General features: G+C 33.1%; 1 protein-coding gene across 2 annotated transcripts in view; it reads right to left on the bottom strand.

Moving 5' to 3' along the window:
• Nucleotides 1-10,620, bottom strand: part of fbxw8 (F-box and WD repeat domain containing 8) — a 34,227-nt gene extending 23,607 nt beyond the window's left edge. The window contains exons 1-7 of one of the 2 annotated variants that reach the window (XM_073840972.1): nucleotides 9,831-10,620; nucleotides 9,639-9,743; nucleotides 8,153-8,317; nucleotides 7,811-7,899; nucleotides 7,557-7,708; nucleotides 5,730-5,926; nucleotides 5,318-5,542 (exon numbers count right to left, since the gene is read on the bottom strand). In XM_073840972.1, the coding sequence (XP_073697073.1) occupies nucleotides 5,318-5,542; nucleotides 5,730-5,926; nucleotides 7,557-7,708; nucleotides 7,811-7,899; nucleotides 8,153-8,317; nucleotides 9,639-9,743; nucleotides 9,831-10,217 (1,320 nt within the window). In that variant the 5' untranslated portion in view covers nucleotides 10,218-10,620. The remainder of the gene's footprint in view (nucleotides 1-5,317; nucleotides 5,543-5,729; nucleotides 5,927-7,556; nucleotides 7,709-7,810; nucleotides 7,900-8,152; nucleotides 8,318-9,638; nucleotides 9,744-9,830) is intronic. The other variant, XM_073840971.1, reaches the window with a different exon arrangement.
• Between the last annotated feature and the right edge of the window lie 5,737 nt (nucleotides 10,621-16,357).

The following is a 16,357-nucleotide window of genomic DNA, read 5'->3' as shown; positions in this document are numbered from 1 at the left end:
GAATGGTCTTCTTTCTTTCCCTTTATTCTTTATTTTTATATTATTTAAAATTGTATTATTCATATTACATTTTATGTATTTTATTTTATTATTATTTATCTGTTTCTAATTTGATTAATTTCCTGTATTCTTATTACGTTTCTATTATGTTCATGTGTTTTCAAATGCAGTTTAAAAGGACAGTTCACCCAAAAATGGAAACCCTGTCAATAATTTCTCACCCTCATGTCAAGCTCGTAAGACCTTTGTTCATCTTCTGAACACAAATTTTGAACACGACTTTATGAAATCAGAGAGATTTCTGACCCTGCATAGACAGCAACACAACTACCACATTCAAGGCCCAGAAAGGTAGTAAGTCCATTGTTAAAATAGTCCATGTGACACCTGTGGTTCAACCATAATGTCTTCGAGACGCATGCAGCTTGGTACTCTTGTGAGAGCATGCCGACTGACAAGGAAGAGAAGAAATTGTTGAATAAAGTCATTATTTTTATCATCTTTGTGCACATAAGCATTCTTGTAGCTTCATAACACTGCGGCTGAACCACTGATGACACATGGACTATTTCAACAATGTTCTTACCAGCTTTCTGGGCCTTGAACGTGTCAGTTGCGTTGCTGTCTATGCAGGGTCAGAAATCTCTTGAATATAATCAAAATATCTTAATTTGTGTTCAGAAGATGAACAAAGGTCTTGTAGTCTTGAGTAATTAATAACAGAATTTACTATGCCTTTAAAAAAAGGCACTGACCTCCAGAAAAAGCAATTCACTGCCTGTACTGTAAGCATGTGTCAAGTAAGACTTTTTTGTTAGGTGCCACAAAAATGTGTTTTTCAAAAACCAATGCAACAAGATTGAAACACTTTCTATTCAATAAAGTAGTGAAACAAGAGAGTCCAGCAGAGGCTGACTTTGACAAACTGTCCTGTCGTTTAAACTCTCGGCTGCCTCTAAACAGCCGCTCTGGTGCCCGTTTGGTTAATGAGAGTGTTTAAATGAGGGTGATGTCAGTGGAGAAGGAGAGCCAAAGCATTGTGTGATACAACAGGACACCATCTGCATCCATCTATCAAGCACTCATCTGATTACTGTCAACATCTACGCCTGTCGCTTCACTGAAAAACTACCAGCCTCCCTTGAGGACACCCATCCCTCCCCCTCGAGCGCTGATCTCCCCCCAGACACGAACGCAGACTATTTAAACGCTTGCATAAATACGCTGGGGACTTGCCGTGAAGGCTATTGTGATTTGGAGAGGTTTATTTTAAGGTCTATTTCACATGATAGTTGAGCTTTTAATCAGGAGAGTATGAGGACAAGATTGCAGCGGCTGAAACTTAAAACTCTGGAGAAACTTTGCACCAAGGCTATTAATGTTAACCAAAACTAAATACCATAGCAAAAACATTTTAATTACTTGAAGTAAAATAATCATTAACTGTAATTAAGTATATGAATTTTTATTTTTTATTATGTTTTTTTAATGTTAACTTTGTTAACTTTTATTTATGAATATTTAATTTATCTCATCCAAAATAAAAGTTTTTGTGTACAAAATATATATGTGTGTGTAATGTGTATATTTGTTATGTATATATAAATACACACACATGCATGTATATATTGAAGGAAAAATGTTATTAAATATTTAATAAATTAAATATATATTTAATAGCACTAATTTTAATCATTATTTAAATGTTTATTTAAAGTATTATTTTATTTTAGCCAGTGTTACTTTATTAACATTGAGACACTATTATATTTTTGTTAATATTATAAATTGGATTTTATTTTTATATTTTATGCTTTCATGTTCATTTTAGTTATAGTTTTAGCAGTTTTGTTGAGCTTTTTCATTTTTATAACACTATAATTTTTTATATTTTTTATTTATTTACTTTTAGTTAAACTAAAAAAAATGAGATATGTTGCCTTTGAAGCTGAAATAAAATTGCAATGTTTACTATTTAAATTTTTTTTTTCTTCAGTTCACATTTATTTTTTCTCAAAATTTTCATTAAGTTGAAATACTACAATAACTAAAACTAACAGGTAATAAAAACTATGTTGACATGTTTTAATTACAATATGTATCTCTGGACCACAAAACCAGTCATAAGGGTAAATTTTTTAAAATTTAGATTTGTCCATCATCTGAATAAATAAGCTTTCTTTTGATGTAAGGTTTGTTAGGACAGGACAATGTTTGGCCGAGATGCAACCGTTTGAAAATCTGGAATCTGCAAAAAAAAATCTATATACTGAGAAAATTGTCTTTAAAGTTGTTCAAATGAAGTTCTTAGCAATGCATATTACTAATCAAAAATTAAGTTTTGATATATTTACTGCAGGAAATTTACACAATATCTTGGAAAACAATCTTTACTTAATATCCTAATGATTTTTGGCATAAAAGAGAAATGGATCATTTTGACCCATACAATATCTTTTTGGCTATTGCTACAAATATACCCTTGCTACTTAAGACCCAAAGTCCAGGGTCACATATAGACATATTTTAATTACACATTTTTAATAAAAAAAAATATTAAACACAGAAAATATAAAAATGACATTTAATTCAATATATTAACAAAAACTACATTCTAAAATAACACTGCACCATGGTATATAAATGAATCTCTGAGCTTCACATGCCAGACTAAGAAGCAAACTAGGGACTCTTAGGAGCGTTGGGACCAAAGGTTGGGTTAATTAAGTAAAAGGTCTATTCCTAAAATAACAACAACTTTTTATTTATGGTGACTTTGGGAATAAGGTCATACTGAACTTCACCGGTGGGCTCAAATTAAGTAAACATCAGGGATGGGCCACATGAGATCACCAGACCACACTTGTTGACATCATGTGGTGGTGTGGCTTTAGTGGTTAAAGACCTCAGCTGGTAAGCCAAGAAACTGCAGGGACAAAACTCATGAGGGATGATCCATAAAATATTACCTCTGTGCCTTTGAGCATGCTCTCAAACCCTCAGCTTACTCCCTAGTGACCCTGTAATAATGTACTGTCATTTACTTTAGATAACATCATCTGCCAACACATCATGCAATAAATTTTTGCACAGTTAAAAGATGAAATGTGTTATTTCTGCGCCACCAGTGGTACAAAGTGGAATTGTGATCTGTCTGTTTAAGCAGCCTGACTAGGTTGAATATAACTCAATGGATGGAGTATAGGAACTGAAAAATGTTCAAAACTCGATTGAAATTTGCTTCAAGGTCGAGTACCATTAAAAACAAGTCAACTAAGTTTATATTTCACCACTATTGTTTGATAAAATGCAACATTCAAATGCAACCATTACATAAGAAAGCTTGAAAAGGTAAGCCTCAATAATGTATTTCATTTAAATGTAACAAAAAATGATCTAATTAAATGCGGTTTCAGTAAGAGATTTCTTAAAATAATCAAATCTTGAAACCCTAATGTCTACTCTGACCAATCAGATTGCATATGCAAATGATGTCAAACAAAAGGCAGCTGAAAACGGGAAATGAAGAAAGAAATGCAATTTGCCTCCTCCTGTATAAATAGCCAATCATTTATCAGAAGTAGTCTCTCTAATCTGTATATGGCACTGCAGGATTTCCTATACTGATGATAGAATATTCAATAGGAAAAAATGTATAGCGGGGCTTGATTTAATTTATGAAATATTGACTGGATTATGAAAAGTGGGCATTGCATACCCAAATGGTATTGAAAAATAAGAGTGCTTAGTGATGTCAGGCAACATAAAAAAGTCATTTAGGTATGATGCACAGTTGAGCACAATGAGACTGGAAACAAGTAAATATGGTCAGTTTTGATGTGAGATATTTTAATAGCATTAGTAACCAAAAGAAAATCTATTGTTTTGAAAGGAAATCTATTATTATTATTAACAATAATAATATTTTTTAACGTTTTTAACGTTTTCTCTTCTGCTCACCAAAGCTGCATGTATTTGATACAGTAAAAACAGTAATACTGTGAAATACTATTACCATTTAAAATAACTGTTTTCCCACTAAAATATATTTTAAAATGTAATTTATTCCTGTGATCCAAAGCTGAATTTTCAGCATCATTATTACTCCAGTCTTCAGTGTCAAATGATCCTTCAGAAATCATTCTAATATGCTGATTTGCTGTTCAGTTTTTAACAATGATAAACAGTTAATAATATTTTTGTGAAAACCTGCTTTTTTCAGGATTCTCTGATGAATAGAAGTTAAAAGAATACAATTTATCTGAATCAGATTTTTTTCTGACATTATAAAAGTCTTTACTGTCATTTTTAATCACTTTAATGCATACATACTGAATAAAAGTATTCATTTCCTTAAAAGAACTGTATTATTATCATTATGTACTATATTATAGGGATGTAACAATATCAAAATCTCACAATATCATAATACTGCACAATAATAAATCCACAATAGGATATAAAAAAAAAGACAAATGAACAATTGGGGGGGGGGTGGAAATATTTGGTACATTAAAGTTAAAGGTAAATTATTCTAATCCACTTTGAGAGTTCAAAATTAAAAGCTCCATTCCATGTAATTAACTAATAAAACTTGAGTCAGAAAAAGTCAGTGAACTGACTTGTACCTGAACCCTCTTTTTATTTACTGTTGTTCTGTAAAATAAAATATAAAGTAAGACAAAAATAATGATAACAATCATTAAAACAGCTCTATTAATATTTATTATAACATTCTGTTTGCTCAGCAAGGCTGATTTTATTTGTACATTAAACAAAACACATGCCTGATTCAAGAAAGGGGTCTTAAAAATGGTCAAATAATATTATTTTACTAACTAATTTTAAGTTAAATTGTGCTTTGTTGGTAGGCTATAATGTCTACTAGAATGTTAAAAATATTTTTAAATCATTGTTTTGTAATTGATTTTTTTTTTTTTTGAAAAGCAAGACAAAACTGTAAAAAGCACATTTTGGCCATTTAATTTATGCAATGGTAAAAAAAAAAAATTAGCAAAACACATGGAGGAAAAAAAACAACAAAAAAGCATGTTCGGTAATCGGCCTTTGACACAGTGTTTAATTTTATTCGGCTTCGGCCAAGAATTTTCATTTTGGTGCAGAACTTTAAATATATTTTAAAAATTACACTCTTTGCCTGGAAGACCTATCGTCTCATATCGTCATGTGACCATGATAATATAGTGACAGTTTTGCTACTGCAATATCACGATATTGATAATGTCATTACATCCCTACTATATTACTATTATTTATGACATTGCTCAAAAGTGCACCATGAGTTTGTGTCAGATACCTTGTTTCCCCCGTCGTTCATGCCCCATCCACAGCTCTTGATCCCCAGGGCGGCTCTGCTGGGTGACACATCCACACAGGTCACTGGATGGCCGTATACAAAGTGAAGAACACTTGGTTCCTGTTCTTCCTTCCATCTGGAATCCAGCAGATAAACGCTTTCACCTGCCCACGCTGTGACCAAAGGGAAGTCCCGCTTCCCTGGCACCACCAATACCCCATCTACCTGCAAAACATGTTTCTCTGATCAATAAACGACTGTTTTGTGTTTATGCATTGTTCTGCTTGAGTTGTGGATGCAACAAACAACTCAAATCTATGGAATGCCTTTCTGCTGCCAAAATCGCCCACACGCATGATGTCAGCTGTTACTATGGTTGGCATCTGCTCTGCTCGTCTCAGATTAAACTTACAGGCTTTGGTAACTGAAGGAGACGTCGTGATCTCCAATAGCCCTGTTCATCTGGGGCGTCCACCCGCACATCTGGTCCTGATGCAGAGGCCACAGCCGGACTGTCGGGACTTAGATCCAGAGCATGAACCCTCTGGAGGTGCTGATACTGATGAATAGGCTCAAGACCGGTTTCAGTGCTCCACACATCTACACAGCCTACAAATACATGACAATGTATTATCAGAAATAAAATGTATTTAAAGAGTTTCTCTTGCACAGAACCAGAAATCTCACTTTAGAAGTCACATCAGTTTTAGTCCTGTTTATATTCTGCAAGTTTTTACAGAGGAGTTTGTTCATATGTCATTCGCCTGTTTTTTTCTTTTTCTTAAAATCATAGTGAAATGTATTTTTTCTGATGTGAGTTTAAAAAAATCCTCTCTGTGAGACCCTTTTTTTTTTTTTTTTTTTTTTTACAACACTACCGGTCAAAAGTTTTTGAACTGTAAGATTTTTAATGTTTTATAGAGTCTCTTCTGCTCACAAAGCCTGCATTTAGTTGATCCAAAGTACAGCAAAAAATCATAAATTTTTGAAATATAACCTTTTTATTTGAATATATTTTAAATTATAATTTATTCCTGTGATCAAAGCTACATTTTCAGCTTCATTACTCCAGTCTTCAGTTTCACATGATCCTTCAGAAATCATTCTAATATGCTGATTTGCTGCTCAAGAAACACTTTTTTTTTTAATTATTATTATCAATAATTAAAACACTTGAGCACATTTTTTTCAGGATTCTTTGAAGAATAAAAAGATCCAAAGATCAGCATTTATCTCAAATAAAAAGCTGTTGTAACATTATGCACTATAGCATTCAACAGCTTTTATTTAGCAAGGATTCTTTAAATTAATGAAAGTGATGATAAAGACATTTATAATGTTACAAAAGGATTTGTCAGATAAATGCTGTTCTTCTGAACTTTCTATTCATCAAAGAAACCTAAAAAAAACTCTACTTAGCTGTTTTAAACATAACAATAATAATAATAATGATAATGATAATGATAATGATAATGATAATAATTAATGTTTTTGGAGCAGCAAATCAGGATATTTGATTGACTTCTGAAGGATTGTGTAATGATGGTAAAAAAAATAAGCTTTGACATCACAGGAATAAACAACATTTTAAAGTATATTCAAATAGAAAATAGTCATTTTAAATAAATAATTTAATTTAATTAAATAATTAAAACAATTAAAAATAATTAAAGATTTTACTGTTTTTGCTGTACTATGGATCAAATAAATACAGGCTTGGTGAGCAGAAGAGACTTTAAAAAAAACAATAAAAATCCTACTGTTCAAAAACTTTTGACTGACAGTGTATATTCTGAATGGTTTTACAGAGGGGTTTGTTCATGTAATTTAACATTTTTCTTAAAATCACGGGAATTTTTTTTCTGGTTGTTGGCAGTATTTTCAGATTTTTATGAGTAATGACAAAATGAAGCAATTTTTTTAATGTATATATATATATATATATATATATATATATATATAATTCTGCACAAGTGCACATTTAATTATATATATATAGTTCTGCATAAGTGCATATTTAATTATATATAAAAAAATGTTTGCAATTCTTAAAATAATCGATCAACTGTTGATACTCATTTTCTTTTACCAGGTGTCTTTTCTTAATTTTAACAGATACAACTTTGGATTTTAATTTTTAATTTAACTAACATTAACTAACACAGTTAACAGTATAAAAAAACAGTACTTTAACAGTATGCAAAAAATAAAAAATGTGTTCTGTCCACAAATCTCTTACCATTCTCATAAGCGGCTGTAGCTATGGTCTTATTGACGCGTACGTGACTAACGTAAGGTGCAGGGGTTTCATCTCTGACTGAGTGTGTGGGATGTAGGTAAGACTTGTCCCAGTGAAGCGTGTCCCACAGGCGCACATCACCAGAGGTGTAGCTATATAAAAACAAACACACACAAGAATTATGTGATCTGTAGTGTTTGGATAACATGAAAACATACAGCAACAACATGCATTTGTGCTTTAGTAACACATACCCAGCGATTACTAGACCAGCGCAGGAACTGACGTCACACAACACCTTTCCCAACTCATACTGCAGGTGGCGAATGGACCCAACACGATTCTGTTCATTAAAAAGGTGTAGAAATATTCTGTTAAAGGCAAAATTATTTACTTTTGCATCCCAGATTTTTGCACTTTATATATTTTTATTTTTAACTGCATATTTTATGTTAGAATTCATAATAAAAATTATACATTTGTTAAAATTAACAATTAATATTAGTCCTATTTTAAAAGTCCACATTTCTTGTTTTAGAATGATCTAGAATCGAAGTAATGACGTTTTTCTGAGATTGTGAAAGCATGGTGCTTACCTTCCAGTTTGACTTCACGGTGTTTTCTGTATTTCGGCAGTCTCTGAGTGTGCTCTTCCAGCAGGGGGAGTCAGAGATACTTGCCCCATTGTAATAACCTTCCTCCAGGCACAATCTGTGCCACAAGACCTCATCCTCAGCCAGCACCTTCCACAATTTAGACACCTAAACAAAAAGAATATTCAAAATGTACTTTCCAAACATTTATTTTGTCATTAATTGCAATAATCTAGAGAGATTTTTGTTTGTACAAGGGTTCTGACCTCTTCTGCCCCTTGGACTTTCTGAACTCTGACACACACACACACACACACACACACACACACACACACACACTGACCTGCACCAGTCACTTTGTGCAGCATTGGTCTGCCAACTACCTCACACTACTCATAAGACAGTTACAAGACTGCTCTGACACTTTTACACACTTATAAGCTCTGTTGCACTATATTGTTTACATGGTTTGCACTCTCTACCATGTGCCATTACTTGTATTTTTCATTTTTATATATTATATGTTTATTTGTATTTATTCGTATTTTTTCTAATTCTACCTTTGTATTTAATGTTACTTTTTGCATTAAATGTTACTTGTATGCACCATGGGTCTGAGAGTAACGCAATTTCAATTCTCTGTATGTCCTGTACATGTGGCAGAATTGACAATAATGTTGACTTTGACTTGACAACAGCCAGTGCTCCACACAGAGATCTGATCTCATCATCATCCAGTCTGTCTGAAATGACATGAAAAAAAAAAAAACAGAACAAACTGAGACAGACTAAATCCAGAATAACTATGGCAACATCTCCAAGATGCTTCAAGGATCCTACCTGCAAAGCTACAGTACTGTTAAAAGTTTTAGGCACTTGTGTAACAATGCTGTAAAATAATGTCATAAATAGATTTTCTTTATCAATTAACTTCTATTAACTAAATTAAATCAGCATTTGATGTAACCATCCTTTGTTTAAAGCAACTTTTGCCCTAAGAGCACTTGCACATAGTTTTTCAGGTAGCTTTGCAGGTAGGTTTCTTGAAGCTTCTTGGAGACGTTGCCACAGTTCTTCTGGATTTAGTCTGTCAGTTTGTTGTGTTTCTTCATGTCATTCCAGACAGACTGGATGATGGTGAGATCAGATCTGTGTGTGGAGCTCTGGCTGTTGTCAGACTCATTGTGCAAACAAAAATCTGACTGGATTATTACAATTAATGGCAAAATGAATTTTTGAAAATGTAAACTGATATTTCCTACTGAGACACACTACAGAAAAAATAGAAATAACTGACTTAAAACCATTTTTTAACTGGTGCAAATACTGGTGTCCTGATAACTATTTTTTATAATTCCTACATACATGGAAAAATCACAATTTCAATGCCTATTTTTCAAAGCCATTGGAAACCCTTTAGAGTAGAATAGAATAGAATAGAATAGAATAGAATAGAATAGAATAGAATAGGCATTTCATTCATATTTACCTGAGCACATCGTCCTAGATCCGTTCTGCCCAGGAAGTGGAAAATCTTGAGCGCCAGTTCATAGGGCAACTCCACATCAAAGAATGGGATGTCATTCACCTCATTCTAAACACATCACATCCAGATTCAGTATTAAGACAAACACAAACAGTCAATATCATAAAAAGCTGCATAACAGAAGCGAAGCGTTACCAGGTCCTGAAGGAACTGTTCAAGCAGTTTCTGGCCCTTGTTGACTTTTTTCGGGGGCGCGTCTGTGTTGAGCGCTTTGCTATCGGGAGCGCGCTTCTTGCGCGTTCGCTCCTGTTCGATTCTGTCCAGCAGTGGGCTGCTTCTCCCGTCCAACAAACCCTCTGCGATCGACACATACTGCGGCTGATCCTTTGGTGTGGGCTGAGTTTGCTGTGATGCATTGCTTTGTTTCTCCCAAAAGCTAGTGCTTTGGTGAAGAGATGAGCTGTCTTTACTGGGATGCCCAAAATATCTTTCTTTGTGTTTACATGATGTAGTGGTATTTGTTTTTAACTCCTGTTTCCATTGCTCTCGGAAAGCCGAAAGCTCGTCGTCTTCCGTCCCCATTTAATCACGTTGCGTTTTCATTCATGTTTTCAAATGTTTTATTCACACGCAAGTCTAGTGGAACCCCGCTGTTGCCATCAAAACAAACAGCGATCCGACCGCGAAATGGCCTCGACTGGAACATCGTGTTCACGTGGAATTGTTCCGCATGGCGCATATTGCTCACCCACCCGAAAGAAAAAATTATTCACAATACAAGACAAAGGCTGCGTCTCAGAGATGAGTGAGCTGTCTAGGAAGACAGCATTTCGAGCATCATCAGCGAACCTGCTGCAGAAGCCTATAATACATAAAAACTCCGCGTGTATAAGAAAAAAATTTAGACATGTTTGAGTCAAAAACGTTTGTGCTTATAAACAGGATAGGCTACGTCTTCCATTTTATTCTGCATTCGTATATTACATCACTAATTATTGGGGTTCTGAGACAAAGGCTTCAAAAATAAAATATTAACACTTTAAGTGTAAGGGAATTATTTTAGATGAAGCATCTCCCGCTGCTTCTGTGTTTTTTTTTTTTTTTTAGAAGTACTGGTCAGCATTATCAGATGTACAAAATTTAGTACATTTTTATTATAGCCTAACTATTGACAAACAGCACTCACGTCACTGGAAGAATGAATTTGAACAACTAGTTCATTTACTATCTCCTTATATTGAACTGTTACCACAGTCAGACAAGTTGACAATATGTAAAATGCAGTAGCTATTTGTCTTGAAATCGGATAAATCATGTAAATATCCCAAATAGTCGGCCTATATTTACAATTTGTGTCAACAAAATTAAAGAACAATTACTAATGCAATGTTGTTGAAATTCTAGCAGATAAAATCACAATAAATAAATAAATGCAATGTTGTTGAAGACCTAGCAGGTTAAATAAAATAACAATAAATAAATACATAAATATGTAGATAAATAAATGCTATGTTGTTGAAGTTCTTGAAGGTAAAATAAAATAACAATAAATATAGAAATGCAATGTTGTTGAAGTTCTAGCAAGTAAAAAATAACAATAAATAAATATATAGATAAATAAATGCTATGTTGTTGAAGTTCTTGCAGGTAAAATAAAATAACAATAAATATAGAAATGCAATGTTGTTCTAGCAGGTAAAAATTTTGCACAATTACTAACTAAATAAATAAATGCAATGTTGTTGAAGGTTAAATAAAATAACAAAAACAAAATACATAAATATATAAATGAATAAATGCAATGCTGAAGTTCTAGCAGGTAAAATATGATTGAAAAAATAAATTTAAATATAGGCTTATCTTCATATTTATTTAAATTTGTATTTTTAGAATAGGGAATTACGTTTTGGATTCATTTTGATTAATGAATTAGTTTTTTTATAAAAAAAAAATCTTTAAAATATTTGTAAAAATCTAAAATATTTTATTATATATTAAACACAACACTGACGACTGGAGTAATAGCTGATAAAATTCAGTTTTGTTCACAGAAATATATTATATTTTGAATTATGTTCAAATAGAAAACAATTATTTAAAATTGTAATAATATTTCAGAATTGTACTGTTTTTCTGTATTTTTGATCAAATAAATGCAGCCTTGATAAGCAAAGGAGACTTCTTTACAAAGAAAAATACTTTATATGTTTGTGTTTATATTCACGCAATGTTTTTAATTTACAACATTCCAATGCCTGTGAGAATAGAATAGAATAGAATAGAATAGAATAGAATAGAATAGAATAGAATAGAATAGAATAGAATAGATTTGAAAAGAATAAAAACTATTAGAATGATTTCTGAAGGATCATTAGGCACTGGAGTAATGACCGATTCAAATTTGGTTTTGATCACAGGAATAAATAGCATTTTTAAGTATATTAAAATAGAAAGCCATTACTTAAAATTGTAATAATATTTATAATATGACCATTTTTCTGTATTTTTGATCAACTAAATGTGGTCTTGATGAGCACAAAAGAGAAAAAACATAAAATCATACTGTTCCCAAAAATAATAATAATAATAATGACAGGAAATGGAATTGGAATTGAATTGGAATCAAATAAATTCCACTAAATTCCACTTGAGTTGCTAAATAAAATAATTTGACTTGATTTGCTTAATAGTTTATAAAAGAACAAACATATAAAAGAAATGCAAAGTACTGTATGTTTATTATGTTAAGCATGATCATTTCACATGCCAAATTTCAGGAAATGATGATAATTTGATGCAATAAAAAGTGAATGAAATACATGAATGAACATGACTCATTTTTTTGTGAGTTGAGATATATTATGTGGTAATCATATATTGAATGTATAGTACATCCAGAAACTTAGCATTCAATTATTAATTCATAATGTGCAGTTCTCATTTTTATTTACTTGCATTTGACCAACTCTATTTCATACATTACTTGTATGTTGTATTTGTAAAGCATCATAAATAAAGTTCAGATGTATGTCTCCTAATGCAATCACAAATAAATGCTCAGAAACAGCAATAAACGGAATTCAGTGGAATTTCCCTGAATTGAATTCCACTTCCAATTCAATTCCAACCCTGTTTCCTGTAATTGTTGTTGAATTCCAATTCCAATTCAATTTCCTTCTTTGAATTGGAATTGTTGAGTTCATTCCTGAATTGACCCCAACCCTGATTGAGCAATTACTCTTCACTTGAAAGACATATTAGGATTCTTTGGAGAAATAATGTTCCAACAGGCCTGCTTGATCAATTACCAAAGAAGAATGTCAAAATTATTTAGCTAATTCATATTTTCCTGTCAAAGAGATAAAATGCTGTGTTGCAAAAATGAGTACACCCTCCTGAAAGTTACTAAATAAAACTAAAAAAAGAAAACAAAAGTGTAGGTTTAAAGCTATTTTTGATCAACCAAAACTTTTAAAGACAAGTAATTTCCTGACAGTTAAAGGCGTTTTATAGCCTACTGAATCATACACAGACTTAATGCTGTCAACAATGAAACCACTTGGGAGAGGTGACTTATTTCTAGCAGAAAAGAGGACAGTGGTACAAGAGGAATACCAAATTATTGTTTTAAGTGTGAAAATATAGCAGAAGTGGCACTGACATTCAAAAACAATGGACTTGTGACAAGGCTCCTGAAATAACCAGGTCTTCACTTTAAATGATTTCATTTAATGATGGGTGAATTTTTGATACAAAATGAGGCGGAGAAATACCATGTAAGAGTATCAGAGCCGGCAAAAGCTATGAAAAGAGTGACACTTTATCTCACAGAGTACGAAGCAGCCTGCAGAAGTTACATGCATGGTTATTGTCACCACTAGAATTACCTACTGTAGCCAAAGCACAGTAAACTCAAGGCCCATATTTACAAAATAGTGACTTCTGGGAATCCATCCTCTGGTGTCAAGGGACCAAGTCAATCATTTCGGATCCAAAAGCATCCAAAATGTTCTGGTGTTGCTAGAGGAGGAGTACAGTGAGAAGTGCCTGGTACCTACAGTGACGTTCAGTGCTAGTAAAGCTCTTCTACAGGGATGTATGAGTGCTGAAGGTGTGAGGGAGCTGTGCTTTACCAGTGCTGTCATCAATTCACACACTACTGTGTGATGGAATACAAAAAAATTAAACTGCAGATGCTACCCTCCCCTCATTCCCTGCATTATTGGGCATTTTTTCAGCATGACAATGAGGATATTTATTCTCCCAAGGTGAAAATCCTTCAGTGGACATGTATTTCACTCAGTATTAACACTCTTGAGCAGCTGTGGGGGATTCTGTAGAGACAGCTGAGCAAAACTCCCCATTAAAGACCAGGGCATTTAAGGAGGTCGTCCTCCAGGAGTTAAACAGGACAGATGTGAAAATTTGCCATGAACTTGTACACTCAGTGCCAAGAAGGGTCAGAGCAGTATACTTAATGATCTGGAGGACATATTAAGTACTAGAATATTATACATTTGCTGAATTACATATAGGGTGTACTCATTTCTGCAATCCATTATTTAAACAAAATTGTCTAATTTACTTATATTACAGGAAATATTGGCATATAATTTGTTGTTTTTAATAAGTATATGTTTAATAAATTTAAATATTGCCATCTTTCCATGAATTATATTAGTGATCATTAAGAAAATACATCTTTTATATATATTAAGAGGGGTGTACTCATTTATGCTGTGCACTGTATATACATACACACACACACACACACACACACACACACACACACAACATTCCAATATCTGTGAGAACCCTTGAATAGAATCCAATAGAATAGAACAGAACAGAATTGTATGCACCTTTCTTTTCTATCTGCTTGTGTCCAAAAATTCACAACTAAAGTACAAAAATGATTAAATGTAGCCTACAGAATGCATGACAAAATATTTCAGAAGCTGCATAAAACATTCTATTTGACTATTTACTATTTTACCATTTCATTGCATTCTATAATGTGCACCATAAACGCTGTCTAGGGAGGCAGCTCAGTAGGGTTTGAGACGCAGCCAGTGTGTTTAATGTTTACAAATGTTTCAAAATCTCTTCGATACAGCATGCTTCCTTCTGAATGAACACAACCAACGCAACACATTACAGACTCACTTCATTTTAGGAACGTCTTGTAAATTGTGCGCCCACCCCCTTGTTGCAGGAAAGACAAAGCGTGTGATGTGAGCGAACAGAACAGACAGTGAAGAGTTAACCATTACCGCTGTCTTTGGGGAGATGGTGATGTAAACCCTAAACCATGTGACACTTTAATAAATCATAGCGCCGACAGAAACAAACACACACTGTTCCATCGACAGCCGAACAAAACACCATTCTCCACGTCTAAACAAAGATTGCAGAAGGGGGGAAGAAGAAGGCGAGAGGAGAGGATGTGCTGTCTGCCGGTGGAGCAGACTTTAGGCGCGCTCGGAGATTCCGTGTGCGCGCACGGATGCGCTCCGCTGCCGTTTGCGCACCGACTGCGCTGGATCGGAGACCAGCTGGAGAAGAGATGGGCTGCAAACGACAAAAGCTCCGACCGCGGACGGCGAAGCGGCGGGGAAAACATCATCAAAAGCTTCCACTTAGTGTGCACAGTCATTCAAGTAACGCTTCTGGCGTTTTTAGTCAAAAAGCGACACCTGTAGGTGAGACGAGGCTCTGCTGAGCTACAGCAACAGCAGCAACAGGTAAGAATGACCTCAAGAACAGAAGGTAATGGGACTTTTATATTGATGTATGCACAGAAATGCGTTGTTTCTGCGTAACACGTTATATTGGAGTAAATTGATTAAATGCATTAATAACAACAGTAAGAATGATCTCAAGGACAAAATTGTACTTTTATATTGACATATGTACAGACATACTGTTTCTACGTGCAACATATTGGAGTAAAATTGGTTAAATGCATTTACAGCAATACTAATGTATACTTTGTAAGCAGAGGTATATGCTAAAATATTATTTATTTGTGTTTATTTATTTTTTGCTTTAGAGAATAAGACATCCTCTTTAGTTTTTTAGAAATGTCCCTACTTTCATATGATTTTAATGGCATTTGACCAAATTAAACTCATCCTAAATGTAAATATATAAAACAAAAGTGCTCATAAAGCTGTTATTTGGGTTATTTTGTAAATGTAATCATATAATGTACATGCAAAATATTGTGGAAAGTAAAGAAAAATTGTGAAAACTATTTCAATACTGTTGAAATGGCCAATCCATCATAAATCATCAATCATTTATTTATTAAAAATACACATTAGATGGAAGGTATGTATTTGGTTGCCCGAGCATTAATTAAAATGGAATTTTGCAATAATTAAAAAGTGTATTTGTGTATTATGGCTTTTGAACCCACAACTTCTAAATAAAAATGCTAAATGGGCACCAACTTATTAAATCTATACAACTGTATTACATCAAAAGTCCACAGAATAAATTTGTATTATATATAAAATATATATATATATTTTTTTCTTTTTTTTTTCTTTTTTTTTTAATTTAGAATTTTTTGATAATTTTGAAATTCATCAAAAGTCCACAGAAAACATTTAATTGATTTATTATGTTTTATTGTTATGATTTACTATATATTTTTTCTTTTTTGGGGAGGTGTTGATAATTGTCATAGTCATCAAAAGCCCACTTTTTTATTATTT

Source organism: Garra rufa, chromosome 5 (assembly GCF_049309525.1).
Source record: "Garra rufa chromosome 5, GarRuf1.0, whole genome shotgun sequence".
Classification (NCBI taxonomy): domain Eukaryota; kingdom Metazoa; phylum Chordata; class Actinopteri; order Cypriniformes; family Cyprinidae; genus Garra; species Garra rufa.
This window is presented reverse-complemented; position numbering and strand designations above follow the sequence as displayed.